Source organism: Anabas testudineus, chromosome 9, assembly GCF_900324465.2.
Source record: "Anabas testudineus chromosome 9, fAnaTes1.2, whole genome shotgun sequence".
Taxonomy (NCBI): domain Eukaryota; kingdom Metazoa; phylum Chordata; class Actinopteri; order Anabantiformes; family Anabantidae; genus Anabas; species Anabas testudineus.
Window position 1 is genome coordinate 6,740,761 of NC_046618.1, and position 14,881 is coordinate 6,755,641.

General features: G+C 43.1%; 1 protein-coding gene across 1 annotated transcript in view; it reads left to right on the forward strand.

Annotated features, from left to right (window-relative positions):
* hmcn2 (hemicentin 2) overlaps window positions 1–14,881 on the forward strand; it is a 41,906-nt gene that overhangs the window by 22,525 nt on the left and 4,500 nt on the right. Inside the window, exons 32-74 of the mRNA XM_026343291.1 lie at window positions 17–159; window positions 599–749; window positions 912–1,130; window positions 1,237–1,350; window positions 1,437–1,624; window positions 1,720–1,816; window positions 1,994–2,155; window positions 2,269–2,382; window positions 2,575–2,771; window positions 3,523–3,604; window positions 3,691–3,822; window positions 3,909–4,052; window positions 4,166–4,325; window positions 4,847–4,971; window positions 5,062–5,245; window positions 5,340–5,437; window positions 5,521–5,799; window positions 5,898–6,088; window positions 6,442–6,523; window positions 7,093–7,229; window positions 7,317–7,458; window positions 7,571–7,715; window positions 7,816–7,943; window positions 8,133–8,289; window positions 8,394–8,515; window positions 8,604–8,768; window positions 8,884–8,991; window positions 9,098–9,232; window positions 9,446–9,580; window positions 9,875–10,144; window positions 10,237–10,427; window positions 10,519–10,732; window positions 10,885–11,019; window positions 11,095–11,285; window positions 11,947–12,028; window positions 12,216–12,386; window positions 12,653–12,805; window positions 13,264–13,401; window positions 13,684–13,805; window positions 13,911–14,151; window positions 14,239–14,298; window positions 14,408–14,527; window positions 14,704–14,838. Of these exons, the coding sequence (XP_026199076.1) occupies window positions 17–159; window positions 599–749; window positions 912–1,130; window positions 1,237–1,350; window positions 1,437–1,624; window positions 1,720–1,816; window positions 1,994–2,155; window positions 2,269–2,382; window positions 2,575–2,771; window positions 3,523–3,604; window positions 3,691–3,822; window positions 3,909–4,052; window positions 4,166–4,325; window positions 4,847–4,971; window positions 5,062–5,245; window positions 5,340–5,437; window positions 5,521–5,799; window positions 5,898–6,088; window positions 6,442–6,523; window positions 7,093–7,229; window positions 7,317–7,458; window positions 7,571–7,715; window positions 7,816–7,943; window positions 8,133–8,289; window positions 8,394–8,515; window positions 8,604–8,768; window positions 8,884–8,991; window positions 9,098–9,232; window positions 9,446–9,580; window positions 9,875–10,144; window positions 10,237–10,427; window positions 10,519–10,732; window positions 10,885–11,019; window positions 11,095–11,285; window positions 11,947–12,028; window positions 12,216–12,386; window positions 12,653–12,805; window positions 13,264–13,401; window positions 13,684–13,805; window positions 13,911–14,151; window positions 14,239–14,298; window positions 14,408–14,527; window positions 14,704–14,838 (6,459 nt within the window). The remainder of the gene's footprint in view (window positions 1–16; window positions 160–598; window positions 750–911; window positions 1,131–1,236; window positions 1,351–1,436; window positions 1,625–1,719; window positions 1,817–1,993; window positions 2,156–2,268; window positions 2,383–2,574; window positions 2,772–3,522; window positions 3,605–3,690; window positions 3,823–3,908; window positions 4,053–4,165; window positions 4,326–4,846; window positions 4,972–5,061; window positions 5,246–5,339; window positions 5,438–5,520; window positions 5,800–5,897; window positions 6,089–6,441; window positions 6,524–7,092; window positions 7,230–7,316; window positions 7,459–7,570; window positions 7,716–7,815; window positions 7,944–8,132; window positions 8,290–8,393; window positions 8,516–8,603; window positions 8,769–8,883; window positions 8,992–9,097; window positions 9,233–9,445; window positions 9,581–9,874; window positions 10,145–10,236; window positions 10,428–10,518; window positions 10,733–10,884; window positions 11,020–11,094; window positions 11,286–11,946; window positions 12,029–12,215; window positions 12,387–12,652; window positions 12,806–13,263; window positions 13,402–13,683; window positions 13,806–13,910; window positions 14,152–14,238; window positions 14,299–14,407; window positions 14,528–14,703; window positions 14,839–14,881) is intronic.

Genomic DNA, 14,881 nt, shown 5'->3' on the forward strand with positions numbered 1-14,881 from the left:
TTTTTCTTCCCATCAGTCCCACCACAGATAGAAAGTGACTCTACATCAGTGACATTTGTTGGCCAGGAAGAGAAAGTGCGGATCAATGGGAGTTTAACACTCTCCTGTCAGGCCAAAGGTTTCCCTGAGCCCAAGGTTCAGTGGTTCAAAGACGGACAGGTGGGTGTGTCATTTTAACGGGCTCATCTCTTAAAACCCTCAAAGCTCAAACCTCTATCAGCCTCTGCTGGCAACCAAGAAGAATTACAACAAGTACCACAGAATTGACATCATCTTGCACAAACCACCTCCACTCTTCAGATTTTGTGTGATGAGTAAGCTCATTATTTATATCACAAACTTCAACGAAGAATCCAATGATTGAATACCATGACGCATAAATACAGCAATAGTTTTAATGTTTTTTTGCTATATATACCTTTTTGTGTGCATTTGTGCCAGTGTGCATGTTCTACAGAGCCTCCAGTACAGAGGAGGCATGAGCATTAGATGGATTTTGGATTTTTGGAACATTTGATTTGTGTTTTCAAATTTAAGCACGTACCAGCACTTGAAGTAAGGTAGAAATATCTCATGCTTTAATGCACAATTTCTTTAGTTGCTGAGTGGAACCTTGCATGCCGGCATTCAGGAGAGTGGCCACTTCCTCCACATAGAGAACGCCATGTTGTCCCACGAGGGACAGTACACCTGTGTGGTCACCAACTCTGCAGGAGAGGACAAGAGAGACTTCCATGTCACTATTCAGGGTTTGTTCAACTACGTGCACTCACCTTAAAAACAGTGAAATTGTATTTAGCTCAACTTTAAATGCAAACTTAATGTTTTTATGATTTTTATATTCCACCAGCTTTTTTACAATCTTGTGAATTTTGTGAATAGAAAGTGACGTGATGTTATTGTCCTGCCAGTTCCTCCGATCTTCCACCGGGTGAATAATAAGGAAGCAGCCTGGGGTTTAGAGAATGTGGATGATGACAACAATGAGGACATGGTAGAGAAACGCGAGGTGGTTTTAGGCCATCCAATCAGCCTGTCTTGTGAAAGTAATGCCATCCCCCCGCCCAAGCTCAGCTGGTACAGGAATGGACAAAAACTCACCTCTGCTGATGGGGTAGTTCTACTTCCAGGTCAGTGCAAACTCCTTTCTGTGCAATCTCAGTAAAAATTGTTTTGTAGAAGGCTTCATTAATTAATGGTTAAATTTGCTCTTCATGTATGGGTTTGTCCTCGTAGGTGGACAGGTGCTACAAATTGCGCGAGTGGACAAAGAAGATGCTGGAAAGTATACATGTCAGGCAGTTAATGAGGCTGGAGAGGACCACATGCACTTTGAACTGGAGATCCTAGGTAAGCAAGTGCACAATTTAGTTGTAACTAAAAAATATGTATTTCAAAATGGCACAAAATAAATACAGTTGTATTCACCTCCTTAGTGCCTCCTGTGATCATGGGAGCATCAGAGGAATTTATGGAGGAAATGGGAGCAGTGGTCAACAGCAGCGTGGTTCTCCACTGTGATGCAACAGGACACCCTGTTCCAGTCATCTCCTGGCTGAGGGATGGCCAGCCAGTGGACACAGACTTACAACACCACATCAGTGAGGACGGGGCACAGCTCCAGGTTAGTCACTGACCTTTAGGCAAATGCCAGCATCTATACAGATCCAAGTGTGACATATTGTATTGTGGGAATAACATTTTAATACCATGTTTCAGATCCTGAGTGTCCAGGTTTCAGACATGGCTGGGTATTTGTGTGTAGCTGAGAACATGGTCGGCACAGTTGAGAAACTGTTCAGCCTGAAAGTGCGAGGTAAGGCAAGTCTGTAACTCAAAGGGGAATTTCACTTGCTGTGTAAATGTCTCATGTAAACTGTAGTCTAAATGTTCATATTAATGTGGATGTTATTGAACTTTCTTTCATCATAAATGAAAATCTGCTGAGTCATGCTCTCCACCAGTGCAAAGCAACTTTGATTCTCTCTTCCAGTGCCTCCTATGATAATTGGCCAAAAAGAGGAGGACGTTAGTGTGATTGAGGGCCACATGGTGTCCTTGCTGTGTGATGTCCAGGCATACCCTGCCCCAGAGATCACCTGGACCAGAGATGGACACATCCTCCAGTTCAACAGCGGTATCCACATTCTGCCAGGTCAGCCCTTGGCCAGCTGCAATACTCGAATCATTATGTCAGCTGCATTTTTTGTTCCAATGTAATTGTGGCACAAATTTAACGACACCGTCTCATTTATACACTTTTTATAGGTGGTCAGATGCTACAGTTGCCCCGGGCAAAGCTGGAAGATGCAGGGCAGTATGTATGCACAGCTACCAACTCAGCAGGCCAGGACCAGAAGAGTATTCACCTCCGTGTTTATGGTGAGGGAAACACATGGTGACCCATCTGCACAATTCAGCTACATACACAGATGATCAAATCTCATAACACTGTCTAAGCAAAAGATGTTTACTTCAAGCCATCTGTGACTAAGAATACTTCAAGAGTGAATCATACCAATTTTGAACGAATCAGACTGAGAATATGCCCTCTCTTTATGTGCAACCCATCAGTCCTGCCAACCCTCAAGCCTCGTCTAGATGCTGAGTCAGACCCGGTTACCCCGCAGGTTGGCTCCTCGGTTACCCTGCATTGTGAAGCCCGTGGTGTTCCTGAGCCTGAAATCACATGGTACAAGAATGGCCTGCAACTGGCTCCGGGGAATGGACTGAAGATGGATCATCACCAGCTGGAGATCATAGGAGTTCAGGTCAGAAAAAGTGTTATTATGTAATGCATGTCTGCGGCTGCAAATAAAAGTTTTTGGCAGAACTCATGCTGACTTCAAGCCGTTACACATTAACATACACCGCCTGGCCAAAAAAGTGGCCACATGGACTTCACTAAACAAATAGGTAAAAGCCTTCCATTGGATAATTACTGCAGTGTATAATAAGTTCTAACTGGCAACACAATGAGCTCAGCTGACTACCTAAATGTACTTTATGACGAGGTTTTTCCGTTAGTGGATTTTTTTTCTTTGCTGATGGCTCAGGCATACCCAAGATGACTATGCTACATTTCATCGGGTTCAATTTGTGGAAAAATAGTTCTGGCAACATGAGACATCATTTTCCCACATGGATTGGTCACCACAAACCTTAACTCTACTGAGAATCTTTGGAATGTGCTGGAGAAGACTCCACACAGAAACTGAATCCCGTCATCAATACAAGGTCTTACAAGGCAAGAAATGAATGCAGCTCTGGGCGGAAATAAATATGGTGATACTGTATAAGTTTATTGAAACCAGAGCAAAAAGAAAGTGCGTTGTAAGCAAAGCAAAAAGACTTTTTGTATAAGTATACTTGTTTAACTTTCACATATCCATTATATAGCAAACACAGACCAAAAGACTCCATAGCTGCACATGTGCCAAGAAGAAGGAGCCAAGAACCCTATGCCTACAGTTACTACCCTAGTACCCTGTCTCACTATAATGACCTTGTTTTTGTTCCTAGATGGCAGATGGTGGCACCTACACATGCAAAGTGTCCAATGTGGCTGGACAGGTGGACAGGACATTTAGGCTGATGGTTCATGGTAAGATAAGTCTGTAATGGTCTCAAAGGAACAATTTCAACTGTCTCCAAAGAGCATTGTTTTATTGTACAAATATATTCCCACAGTTCCACCTGTCCTTGTTGGGCCTCCCAGTGAATCTCTGAACTACACCCTGGGGTCCCATGTGACCCTGTTGTGTGAGGCCACAGGGATCCCTGTGCCCAGCATCACCTGGCTTAAAGATGGAACCCCTATTGGTAAAGAGAAGTCAATAAATGGTTAATTAGATTAGTGGACATGTCAAGTGTGGCAACTAGTGTGAGTGAATATGTTTGCTGTCTAGAGAGCAGTCTGCAGTGGCAGTGGTCTGTTCGAGGGAACCGACTGGAGCTGGGGCCTCTCACTCTGTCTCATGCTGGAACATACACCTGTGTGGCCAAGAACAGTGAGGGGCAAACACAGAAAGACTACACACTTTCAGTGCAGGGTAAATTTGAGCACAATGAGATACACTTATCCTTGAAATGTGTGCGTATAGGCACAACTATGACTGAGGAGTGTTTTTAAGTGTCATTTAAGGATAATCCTTGTCCATTTCAGTATCTCCCACCATCCTGAACTCAAACCACCCGTCTGAAGTGAGTGCACCCATGGGAGAGGAACTAACCCTGGAGTGCAGAGCAACTGGCATCCCCACACCCCGCCTCAGCTGGCTGAAAGATGGAGTGACTTTAGGGGGATCAGACACCCGTCAAATCACGTAAGTCATTCGCATTCACCCAGCTTATTCAGTGCTCACAGAACTGTAGTGAGTAAGAGTGATAATTTTCTACAGCACATATTGCATATTGTAAACTGCTGAATTTGTTTTAACCGAAATACAAGAATCGATCAACAGCATTCCCCAAAGGCTTGGGAAATCATAACCATTGTGAAGGACAAAGTGCATTACAGAGGGATGTGTTAATAGAAAAACTGAGTCATTTATTGCCCTTTGCCTGATATCATCATGGCGAACGATACGAGCAGCTGTTTTACAGCTGTTCAGCAATTTATATGGTCACTGCAACAGCATCAGCCAGACGAAGGGATGTGAGAAAATTGTAGGACGATGATGATAGTGATGATGGGAAAGCAATTCTAATGTTCACTACTGGCGTGTACAAATAATTGATTCTGGTTTAGGCAGAAAAAAAACGATAAAATGGAGTGAAATAATGTCCATCTAATCCTCATGCATCCTCTGTACTGTGAAAATATTTTGTGTTTGTAACCTGGCAGTTTGACGCCCGATAGCAGTACGCTAACCTTACTGAGACTGAGTCCTGAGGATTCTGGGACATACACTTGCTTGGCTGTCAGCCCAGTTGGACAGGAGAGCAAAATCTACACCCTCTTTGTACTAGGTAAGTTTAAGCATGTAAACGTGTATGAGTTTTTAAATTAGTGCTCAAGCTCCTTAGTGACTTGACTGAATTATTTCTGCCTTGCCACAGTCCCACCTTCTATCTCTGGAGAGACCAATGTCCCCAGAGACGTGCAGGTCACACAGGACACCACGGTGACTCTGGAGTGTCTGGCAGCAGGAAACCCACCACCTCAGATTAGCTGGCTGAAGAATGGACATCCCCTGCTCCTCTCTCCTCGCACACACCTCCTTGCTGGTGACTCTGTGCTGAGGTCAGTTTAGACAGAGAAAGATAAACATGGTTATTTTGCAAAGAGATGTTTATAGGTGAGGTAATGCTAAATGTTCCCTTTCTTCATGAAAAAGGATTTCTCCTGTGCAGCTGTCTGACTCTGGAGTTTACACATGTGTTGCACGCAGTCAAGCTGGGCTTGCTGAACTCAGCTATGACGTCCAGGTCCAAGGTACAGTCATAACATACAGCAACATCCACTGATTTACCCCAGAGTTTCTAGATTTTATACAAATGTATATGTATTATCCACAGTTCCCCCAGGTGTGGATCATGTTGAACCAGTGGAACCTGTTACAGTCGTTCAAGGATCCTTGGTAACATTAACCTGTGAGGCTCGTGGTGTTCCTCCACCCACACTAACATGGATGAAGGACAGTCAGCCGCTGTCCCTTCACCACAACCTGCTGCTGGATGGACAGGAGACAAGGCTGCAGCTGCCTGACGTGGCTCCTTCAGACGCAGGTCTATACAGCTGCGTGGCAAGTAACCAGGCTGGAAGCAGTACCAAGAGCTTTAACCTCACTGTGCTTGGTAATAGCCCAAGAATATCACTATTTAATTTCTAAGTCAAAGGCATAATGTTAAACTCCATAAACAGCTGAGCCAAAACCTTCTTTATTCCAACCTAGAGCCTCCAAAGATCTCCAGCTCCAGCTCTCCTGAAGAGATAACCATAGCAGTAGACAGTCTTCTGGAGCTGGAGTGCTTAGCTACAGGAGTCCCACCTCCCACCCTCAGCTGGCTCAAAGATGGTCATCCGTTGGAAGGGACTGACATTGTTCAGCAGGATGGACAAATGATCAGGATTAGCAAAGTTCAGGTATGGATGACTGTGTTATTGTACAGACATGTATACAGCAGCTGTGAGAACTTGAACTATAAAGAATAGTTGATACTGATCAAACTGCACTTTGAAATAAAACGACAAAGCTAAACAACTACATTTACTTGTAATTTAATATTATTGACTATATATATTTGTGATGTACATCCTACATGAACATTTTAAATCTACATAGTTAAAGATGCAAAAAAGCACAAGGATTTATTTATATACCCGAAATTTAGATGGTCAGACAACTTGCAGACTGAAATTTTAACATAATCAAATCAGGCAAATGCAGCGTTGTTGAGCTAGAACCCATCAAACTGATTAATGCCCTCTCTCCAAAGGTCGAGGATGCAGGTCTGTACACCTGCTTGGCCAGCAGCCTAGCTGGAGAGGATGGAAAAAGCCACTGGGTTCGAGTCCAAGGTGACACAAGCTGTTTTTTGTGCATTGTTCAGATTAAATTCGTCCTATGCTAAACGTTGTTGCTCTAATGGCACCGCAGAGTCATTAGTTTCTCCACCTGCAGTGTAAAATCTAAAAGCTGCATTCATGCAAATCACTGGTTTAACTGTTGTTTCCACACACACTAAAACAACTGTCAAGATAGTGAGGTGAATTAAAAAACATTATCACAGCATTAACAACTACGTGACCCTTTATCCCACACATGCCACATGTTACTATATGTGTGATTTAGGCAAAAGGTGACTGGATCAGGATGATTAGGGTAATGTGACGCAGTAAGACTACACAGTGGCTTTCCAATATAAGTACTCGGCTACAGAATAAGAAGCTTCTGGTAACTCCTGTAAACTCCTGTAGTCAGTTGAAACCTGGTGCTGATTTCTGGGGAATTTATTTTGTGCAAACACATGATTTTTACACGTGACTTTAATTAAATTTGTTTACTGAGCTCTTGTGTCACCACTGGAAACTTTTTGTAATTCCCCTGAGTGAGGCCCACCACTTAATAACCAGTGGTTGTGTTTCAGTGCCCCCGACCCTCCTTGGCTCTGATGATGTGAGGACATTGACAGTGCCAGTTAGTGGACATCTAACATTGGAGTGTCTGGCAGACAGTGACCCCCCTCCCAATATTGAGTGGTACAAGGACGACACCAAACTGCAGGTACAGGATCAGGGGAATAAACTGGTATTGAACTAAAACACATCTTCTCCCACTTCTCTCACTCTCTCCTTTCTTCTGTCCTTTCAGCTGGGTGGTCGTATCCAGCGGCTGGCCGGGGGTCAGTATCTGGAAATACAAGAAGTCAAGTCTGAGGACAGTGGACAGTACAGCTGTGTGGTCACTAACATGGCTGGAAGCACCAGTCTGTTTTTTACAGTGGAGATTCTCTGTAAGTGCACTTGTCAATAAGAAGCCAATTTAAACACATTCATTTAAACACAATTCAACAGCCTCCTAAATCCAAGTCACTACATGGACAATGTCACCTTTTACTCATCTAGTACCACCAGTAATAAAGGAGGGCAGTTCAGTGGTGACTGCATATCTTGGCCAGGATGCAGTTTTACCGTGTGAAGTTGAAGGTGACTCTTCACCTACAGTCATATGGAGGAAAGATGGATTCCCTTTGTCCCAGGATAACAATAAGTATGCCGGTTTTAAGGTCAACCTGGTATTTCCAACATTATGTGTCATGCTTGATTAAATCTAAGCACTATTTTACCTTCATATTGTGAATACATTTCAGGTACACCATGTTATCAGAGGGCTCATTGCGTGTTCATGGAGCTCAGTTGAGTGATGCTGGTCGCTACTACTGCACTGTGTCCAACCAGGCTGGTTCAGATCATCGGGGAATGGATCTTCGGGTTTTCGGTAAAGATAAACAAAGAGTTACTTTGTGACTCTGGTTGTGTTTTAGCTGTAATTTTACAATATATAGCAATACATACGTTTTGATTACATATCAGTGCCGGTTGTGATTTTGGCATCATGTGTAATGCTGTAACACACACAGCCACTGTGGTTAATATGTCAAACAGAAGGTTTTCTGTCTCTTATTAGTGGGTCCTTCAATCAGTCCTGGTCCATTCAATGTGACAGTAACCACAGGGATTAGGGCTGTGCTAAGCTGCGAGACTACAGGTATACCTCCACCTAAAGTGTCCTGGAAGAGGAATGGCACTCCCCTTGATGTCAGTCAACTACCTGGAGCATACAGGTAAAGACTACGCCTGGTCTCTGGTGAAATGAAAGTGTTTCACAACTTACACAGCTGTTCACTTTCTTAAAACAGCTTCTAAGCTGATGCAGTTTTGTGTCTAGGTTGCTGTCCTCTGGGTCCCTGGTTCTTTTATCACCATCCACTGAAGATGAAGGTTACTTTGAGTGCACTGCCATTAACGATGTTGGAGAGGAGCGCAGGGTCATTGAGGTCATCCTGCAAGGTGCTCATATAGAGTTTTGTACATTAAACAGATTTTAAAAACTAACATCAGATAGTTGAATTGATCATTTTAAAATGTTTTCTTTTAGTCCCACCATCTATTGAAGATGATGTCACAGCAGTTACAGCCGTGAAAATGTCTCCTGTGGTGTTGCCTTGTCACGTACAAGGACATCCACAGCCCACTGTCACCTGGACCAAGTCTGGGGCCAAACTGGGCCCCAGAGGAGGAAGTTACCGTGTCCTCCCCACTGGTAAGATAGCATTCCCAGGGAAATGTAGCAACTGTTGTTGTTATAATCAATACAGTCTTGTCCATCATGTGGCATCACATAGCATATTGTCATGTGTCTGAAATTTTCTATACAGGTGTGTTGGAAATAACTGCTGCTCTGCCAAGTCATGCTGGCAGATACACATGTTCAGCCAGCAACCCAGCTGGTACGGCCCACAAACACATCTCTCTCACAGTGCAAGGTGGGTTCTCATGAAGCAGCTGTAGGTCACTCCGCAAATTTTACATTTATAAAATATATTATAAAAAATAGAAACCCATATGTGTATGTTTTTTCTGTCCACTTAGAGCCTCCACAGATCAGGCCAATGGCAGAGGAAGTGCAGGTGGTGTTGCATCATGGGACAGTTCTTCCCTGTGAGGCTCAAGGCTTTCCCAGACCAAGTATTACCTGGCAACGAGAGGGAGTTCCCATAGCAGCAGGTAACACTACATAAAATACTACCACAACTACTTTTATGAACTCATTGTACTTTGGGTTCAGTTACTGATACTTGATTTAGCATCTCTCACATTCATGGAAAAACATTTACTAAATTTATTAAAGTTGATTAGAAACATTATTTTATCATCCACTGTGATATACGAGACATGATCCATTACTCACATTCAAGTGATTTTATTATTTACTCACAGGTCACAGGCTGGCTGTGCTCTCAAATGGAGCTCTGAAGTTCTCTCGTGTCACACTTGGTGATGCAGGCACCTACCAGTGTGTGGCAAAGAATGAAGCTGGTGTAGCTGTGGGCAGGACTGTACTAGTCCTTCAAGGTAAGGAAGTGATTTGTGACGTCACAGATACTACTACTACTTTATTGATCCTCCGAGGGGGAAATTCAGGTGTTATAGCAGCTGAGTTACAATAAAAGTAAAAACAAAAACTCAAATATATAATATCAAAGAAAGAAGTGATTTCATTTGTTCTTTAGAGTCAATACACAGAGGCATATGCAAAAAAAAAAACAAAACCACCCAGTTCCATGGTAATATTTCCACAGCTTGCTCCTAATAGTCAAAGAACTACTCATTAGTGAAGTAATACCAGTTCACTGCATGTTTCACCAGTTCCACCGGTGCTGAGTGTACCTCGTGTGGAGTACACTGCAGTGCTAGGCCAGCCAGTCAGTCTGGAGTGTGTAGCTGATGGGCAGCCTCAACCTCAAGTTACTTGGCAGAAAGAGAGGAGGCCTGTGGTTGACGGCGCTCATAGAAACATCTTTGCCAATGGAACTCTGGCAATTCCTTCGACCCAGCGCAGTGACGCAGGCCTTTACACATGTACTGCCAAAAATCTTGCTGGAAGGGCCAGCCATGATATGAGGCTAGTTATTCAAGGTGAGTTGAGGGTCATCAAATGTTCCCTAAACTACAGTGTTCCCTACATTTTTTGTCGTCGGTTTCCTAAAACTAACGATGTTATATTTCAGTCCCGCCCATGATTCCTCCTGCGCAGACAGAACTATCAGTAATTCAAGGATTTCAGGCGCTACTGCCATGTGCTGCTCAGGGTTCGCCAGAACCTAGAGTATCGTGGGAAAAGGATGGTACCATTGTCCCCAACCTTCCAGGCAAATTCACGGTCCTGCGGTCAGGAGAGCTGATCATTGAGAGAGCTGAGGTACAACACACATCCTTCATTGCATTATGAACAACATCTTGGTTCAAGTGTAGGTAGTGTAACTGCCCGTTGTGACTGCTTTCTCACACAGCCAGGAGATGCTGGTGTGTTCACATGTGTGGCCACCAACAAAGCAGGCTCTGTGAGACAAGACATTCGCCTCTCCATCAATATGAGGCCGGCATTCAAGGAGCTGCCAGCTGACGTAACCCTGAACAAAGGACAGAGTTTGGCTTTGTCCTGTCATGCTCAGGGAACACCTTCTCCTGTGATCTCTTGGGCTGCCAACAACAGTCCATATCCAGGTATCCGCTTCTTTTGTCAAGAAAGCTGCACAGCACTGTGACAAAAATGAAATGATCACTGTAACGTTACTATTTTAATGTTAAGTTTAATATATTGCAATACTGTGAGTTGAAAGTGAATCATGTTATGCACTGACTGAAAAACATTTAAGGTGCCACAGTAGATGAGGCTGGCAGGAGCTCCATCATCATCGACAACGTGACGACAAGTGATGCTGGAACCTACGTGTGCACAGCAGAAAACAGTGTGGGCTCCATCCGAGCACTCGCATTTGTTCACGTCAGAGGTGAGCATTTCTCAAGGATCTAACTTTCAACAGGCGATAATGATGACTCGATTTAAATGTGTGCTGTGTCTCCAGAGCCTCCAGTGTTGAAAGGCGAGGCCCAGATGTCTCTGACAGTCATCCAGGGAGGCCCTGCTATGCTTGACTGTCCAGTTCATGGAGACCCCAGCCCTGTTCTCCGCTGGCTCAAAGATGGAAAACCCTTACTCCGCTCCCCGCGAATGCAAGCACTTCACAATGGATCCTTGATCATTTACAGCATCACTGTAAATACAAAGTTTACTTTGCTTCCTAAAATATACTGCAGTGACCCTGTCTCCAGACAAGTTTTCTTTAACTAAGTCATTGAGGTTTGAAGGATTAGGGCTCCTTGAGCGAGCTAGTTACTGTACATCAATAAACGTTCTTGTCTTAAGAGAACAAAGGAGCAGTGTTCATCCTAAGCTTCATCTGCAGTGCCCTTGAGTGGAGAACAGTGTGTGACTGTCCTGCAGCGTCCTGCTTCACCTAAATCAGATTCAGTTCTGTCAGAGAGGCTAACAGCATTAGCAACAGAGGCAAGAGATGAACAGAGAGCTGGATGTTCCCAGACTCTGCCCCAATTTCCTAAGACTGTAACCTTGTTAGGTCTCTAACTGCTGCTGTAATTGCAAAGCCTGCAGCTGAGACTTTCTCACAGACAGATGACTGTCCTTCCCACAGAGTGCTCTAATGTGAAATTTCTTCTCCCTGGCCCAATAATATTTGTTATGACAGCTCAATGGAATAAAGTTTCAACTGCCCACCTAGAAAATGTCAGGGTGTTTTGGCCATAATGTCAGCTTTCTATTACCATAAAAATACAGGTGATCTAAAGCACTGAGGCTTTGCAGCTCTGTGAAAGGATATTGGTGCCAATTACGCCAAAACTTTCTGTTTGCCCTACAGGCTGCAGATCAAGGAGATTATCAGTGTGTGGCTGAGAGTGAAGCTGGAACAGCTGAAAGGACCATTACTCTCAAAGTTCAGAGTGAGTTCTGTGCTTCAATTTATATGATATTAAAAAAACAGTTTTCCCCTCATCTTACTTTGTCAAATCTTCAATGCAAGTTAATATTGCAAGTGGTCTCATGTTCCTTTGATCAGTTTTTTTTTTTTTTTTTTTTAAATCTGGCCTCAAAACTACACATTTTCCTTCTCCTCTCTCTCTAACACAGTCAATGGAGGTTACTCTAATTGGGAGGAATGGGGTCCATGTAGTAGCACTTGTGGACAAGGTTTCCAAGAACGACTCAGATTATGCAACAACCCAGAACCAGCTAATGGTGGCCGATCATGTAGCGGCCCCAGCATCGACTCTAGGAAATGTCAGGCTGGTCTCTGTCCAGGTATGACTGTTGTTTACCCAAGTTTTTCCTTTAATTTGTCAACCCCTCTGTAAATGATCTTTGAGAACAATTCTTATAATTTCCACAAGCGTACAGCTTTTTTTTGCAGTAAACGAAGAATACAGCAATTTATATTTATATATATATATATATATATATATATATATATATATATATATATATATATGTATCTCTCAAAAACGTCTCTTAGTAATTACAAAATGTTTGAGTGAATGTAAATTATATATTTGTCTGTTTTGGTGAAGGAGAGGCTCCTCGTAAGACCAGGGGCAGCCTCATCGGCATGGTGAACGACAGAGAGTTTGGTGTGTCCTTCCTGGAGGCCAATATTACAGACAATGTTGAAGAGGGGAGCAGCACTTTGCAGGCCCACCTGGACAACATCCCTCCCAGTATTGGTGAGTGATCACACATGATATCACCTGGGCTGATAATGTCATACAACTGTATAAAGAGAAAGGTACTTACAGAAGTTAATTGCTTATTATAGTGAGATAATCTTTGGTTGGACACTAGTGTGCATAAAGTAATCGTCCAGAACTGTGGGTGCTGCACTACAAGATGTAGTGGACGCTAAACTTTTAGTTAAACATAGTTTACTCATCATTTAAAAAGGTTTACACTATGGGTTGAGAGGAAGCAACTTTGTAAATGCAACAAATTTAATGAAAACATAGTTTTTCTTTTAATGGAAAAAATATACTTTTTTTTTTATTAAAAAATGTACATTCATTCAAGTTATTTATTATTGTCATCAAAAATTCAAAAAGGTAATTACTAGCATATGGTAGTTATGGTGTAGAGCGTACTGTAATTCTGTGTTTCTGTAAGATGCCAACAACTGTGTTTCTTGTAGGTCCTTTGCTGCGGGTGCTGGTGTCTGTGTTCACTCCCATCTACTGGACTACTGTGCTGCAGAATGGTGCAGCCAGAAATGGCTACTCCTTCACGCAGGGTCAATTCAGACAGGAGTCTCAGGTGGAGTTTGAGACTGGTATGTTCAAATCCAGTTTTATTTACATTACATAACCCAAGATCAGAAATCTCTAATTTGCTGTGAAGTGATTTACAATATGTAAAACACACAACACCCTCTGAAAAAGACAAAAATGGTTTGATTTACGAGCACTGATGACTCTCACGTTGGTATTTTTTTAACTTAGAAAACAACCAGCAGATGGCACCACTACAACTGAGGTTTATGGGTTTATAGATGAATTACCTTTTCCCCGTGAGCTTGCAAATGAGCCATTGTACTGTTTTGCATTTTAATCAGGGGAGATTCTTCGTTTGACCCATGTTGCCAGAGGTCTGGATTCTGAAGGAGTTTTGCTAATAGACATTGTAATTAATGGATTCGTGCCTCCATCATTAACTTCATCTCATTTGAACCTACAGGTGAGTTCACCACTTTTACACTGAAACGCCTTGAACATATCTCACCAGAGAATGTGATATACTTAAGCTTAATTTCTCTGACCTGTTTTCTTACGTGTCCAGCAGGAGTTTGATGAGTCATACGTGCAGACAGGTCAAGGGCAGCTGTACTCGTGGTCATCACAGACCCACCAGAGAGGAGGAAACCCCATGGTTCTGCGCTGCAATCACACCATTATTTACGAGGGCCAGGAGGAGCGCCAGGGCCCTCTGCTCCAGCTGCTCAAGGTCACTGGGATGAACAGTGTCTACAATATGTTCACTCTCGCTTTGGACTTCCATATTACTGCCAGCCTCCTCATACCAGGTCTGGGGAAAAAATAACAAAGATTTAAAACTATGATAAATCATGTGAATGTTGAAACAGCCGGCACTGACTGAACTCTGTTTGCAGACGGTTATGGAGACACATGCCCTAAAGGTTTCACTCTTGATCCAGCCTCGTACTGTGCTGGTATGCTGCTTCCTTCTTCTTTTGTGCTTAATTTATCTTTTGCCATCAATTATCTTTGGTACAGTTAAAGATGTTCAGTTTTATAACTACGATTAAATGTTTTTATTAGATGAAGATGAGTGCACACTCCAGTCTCCCTGCTCCCATTCTTGTAACAATATAATGGGAGGCTTTTCCTGCACATGTCCCTCTGGCTTCACCATCTCCACAGAGACCAACACATGTCAAGGTGAGAGGAAAAACTGCTTGTTTGCTGGAGGTTTTGTCATTAATTACCACATAAACAAGGGTCATGTCCTTGTCGTAAAGGAATTAAACTAAAAACTAAACCATTTAAGTGCTCTTCTTCTTCTGTGTCCTTTGCGTCACTTAAATCACCTCTCTGTTTCCTTTCATACTATGCAGATATTGATGAGTGTTCCCAGGGAGCACACATGTGCCACTACAACCAGCAGTGTGTCAACACAGTGGGCACATATCGCTGCCAGGCCAAGTGTGGAGCAGGATTTAAGCCCAGTATCACAGGAACCAGCTGTGAAGGCAAGTCCCTGCTGAGATGTTGATCCAGGTCAACAATAATTAA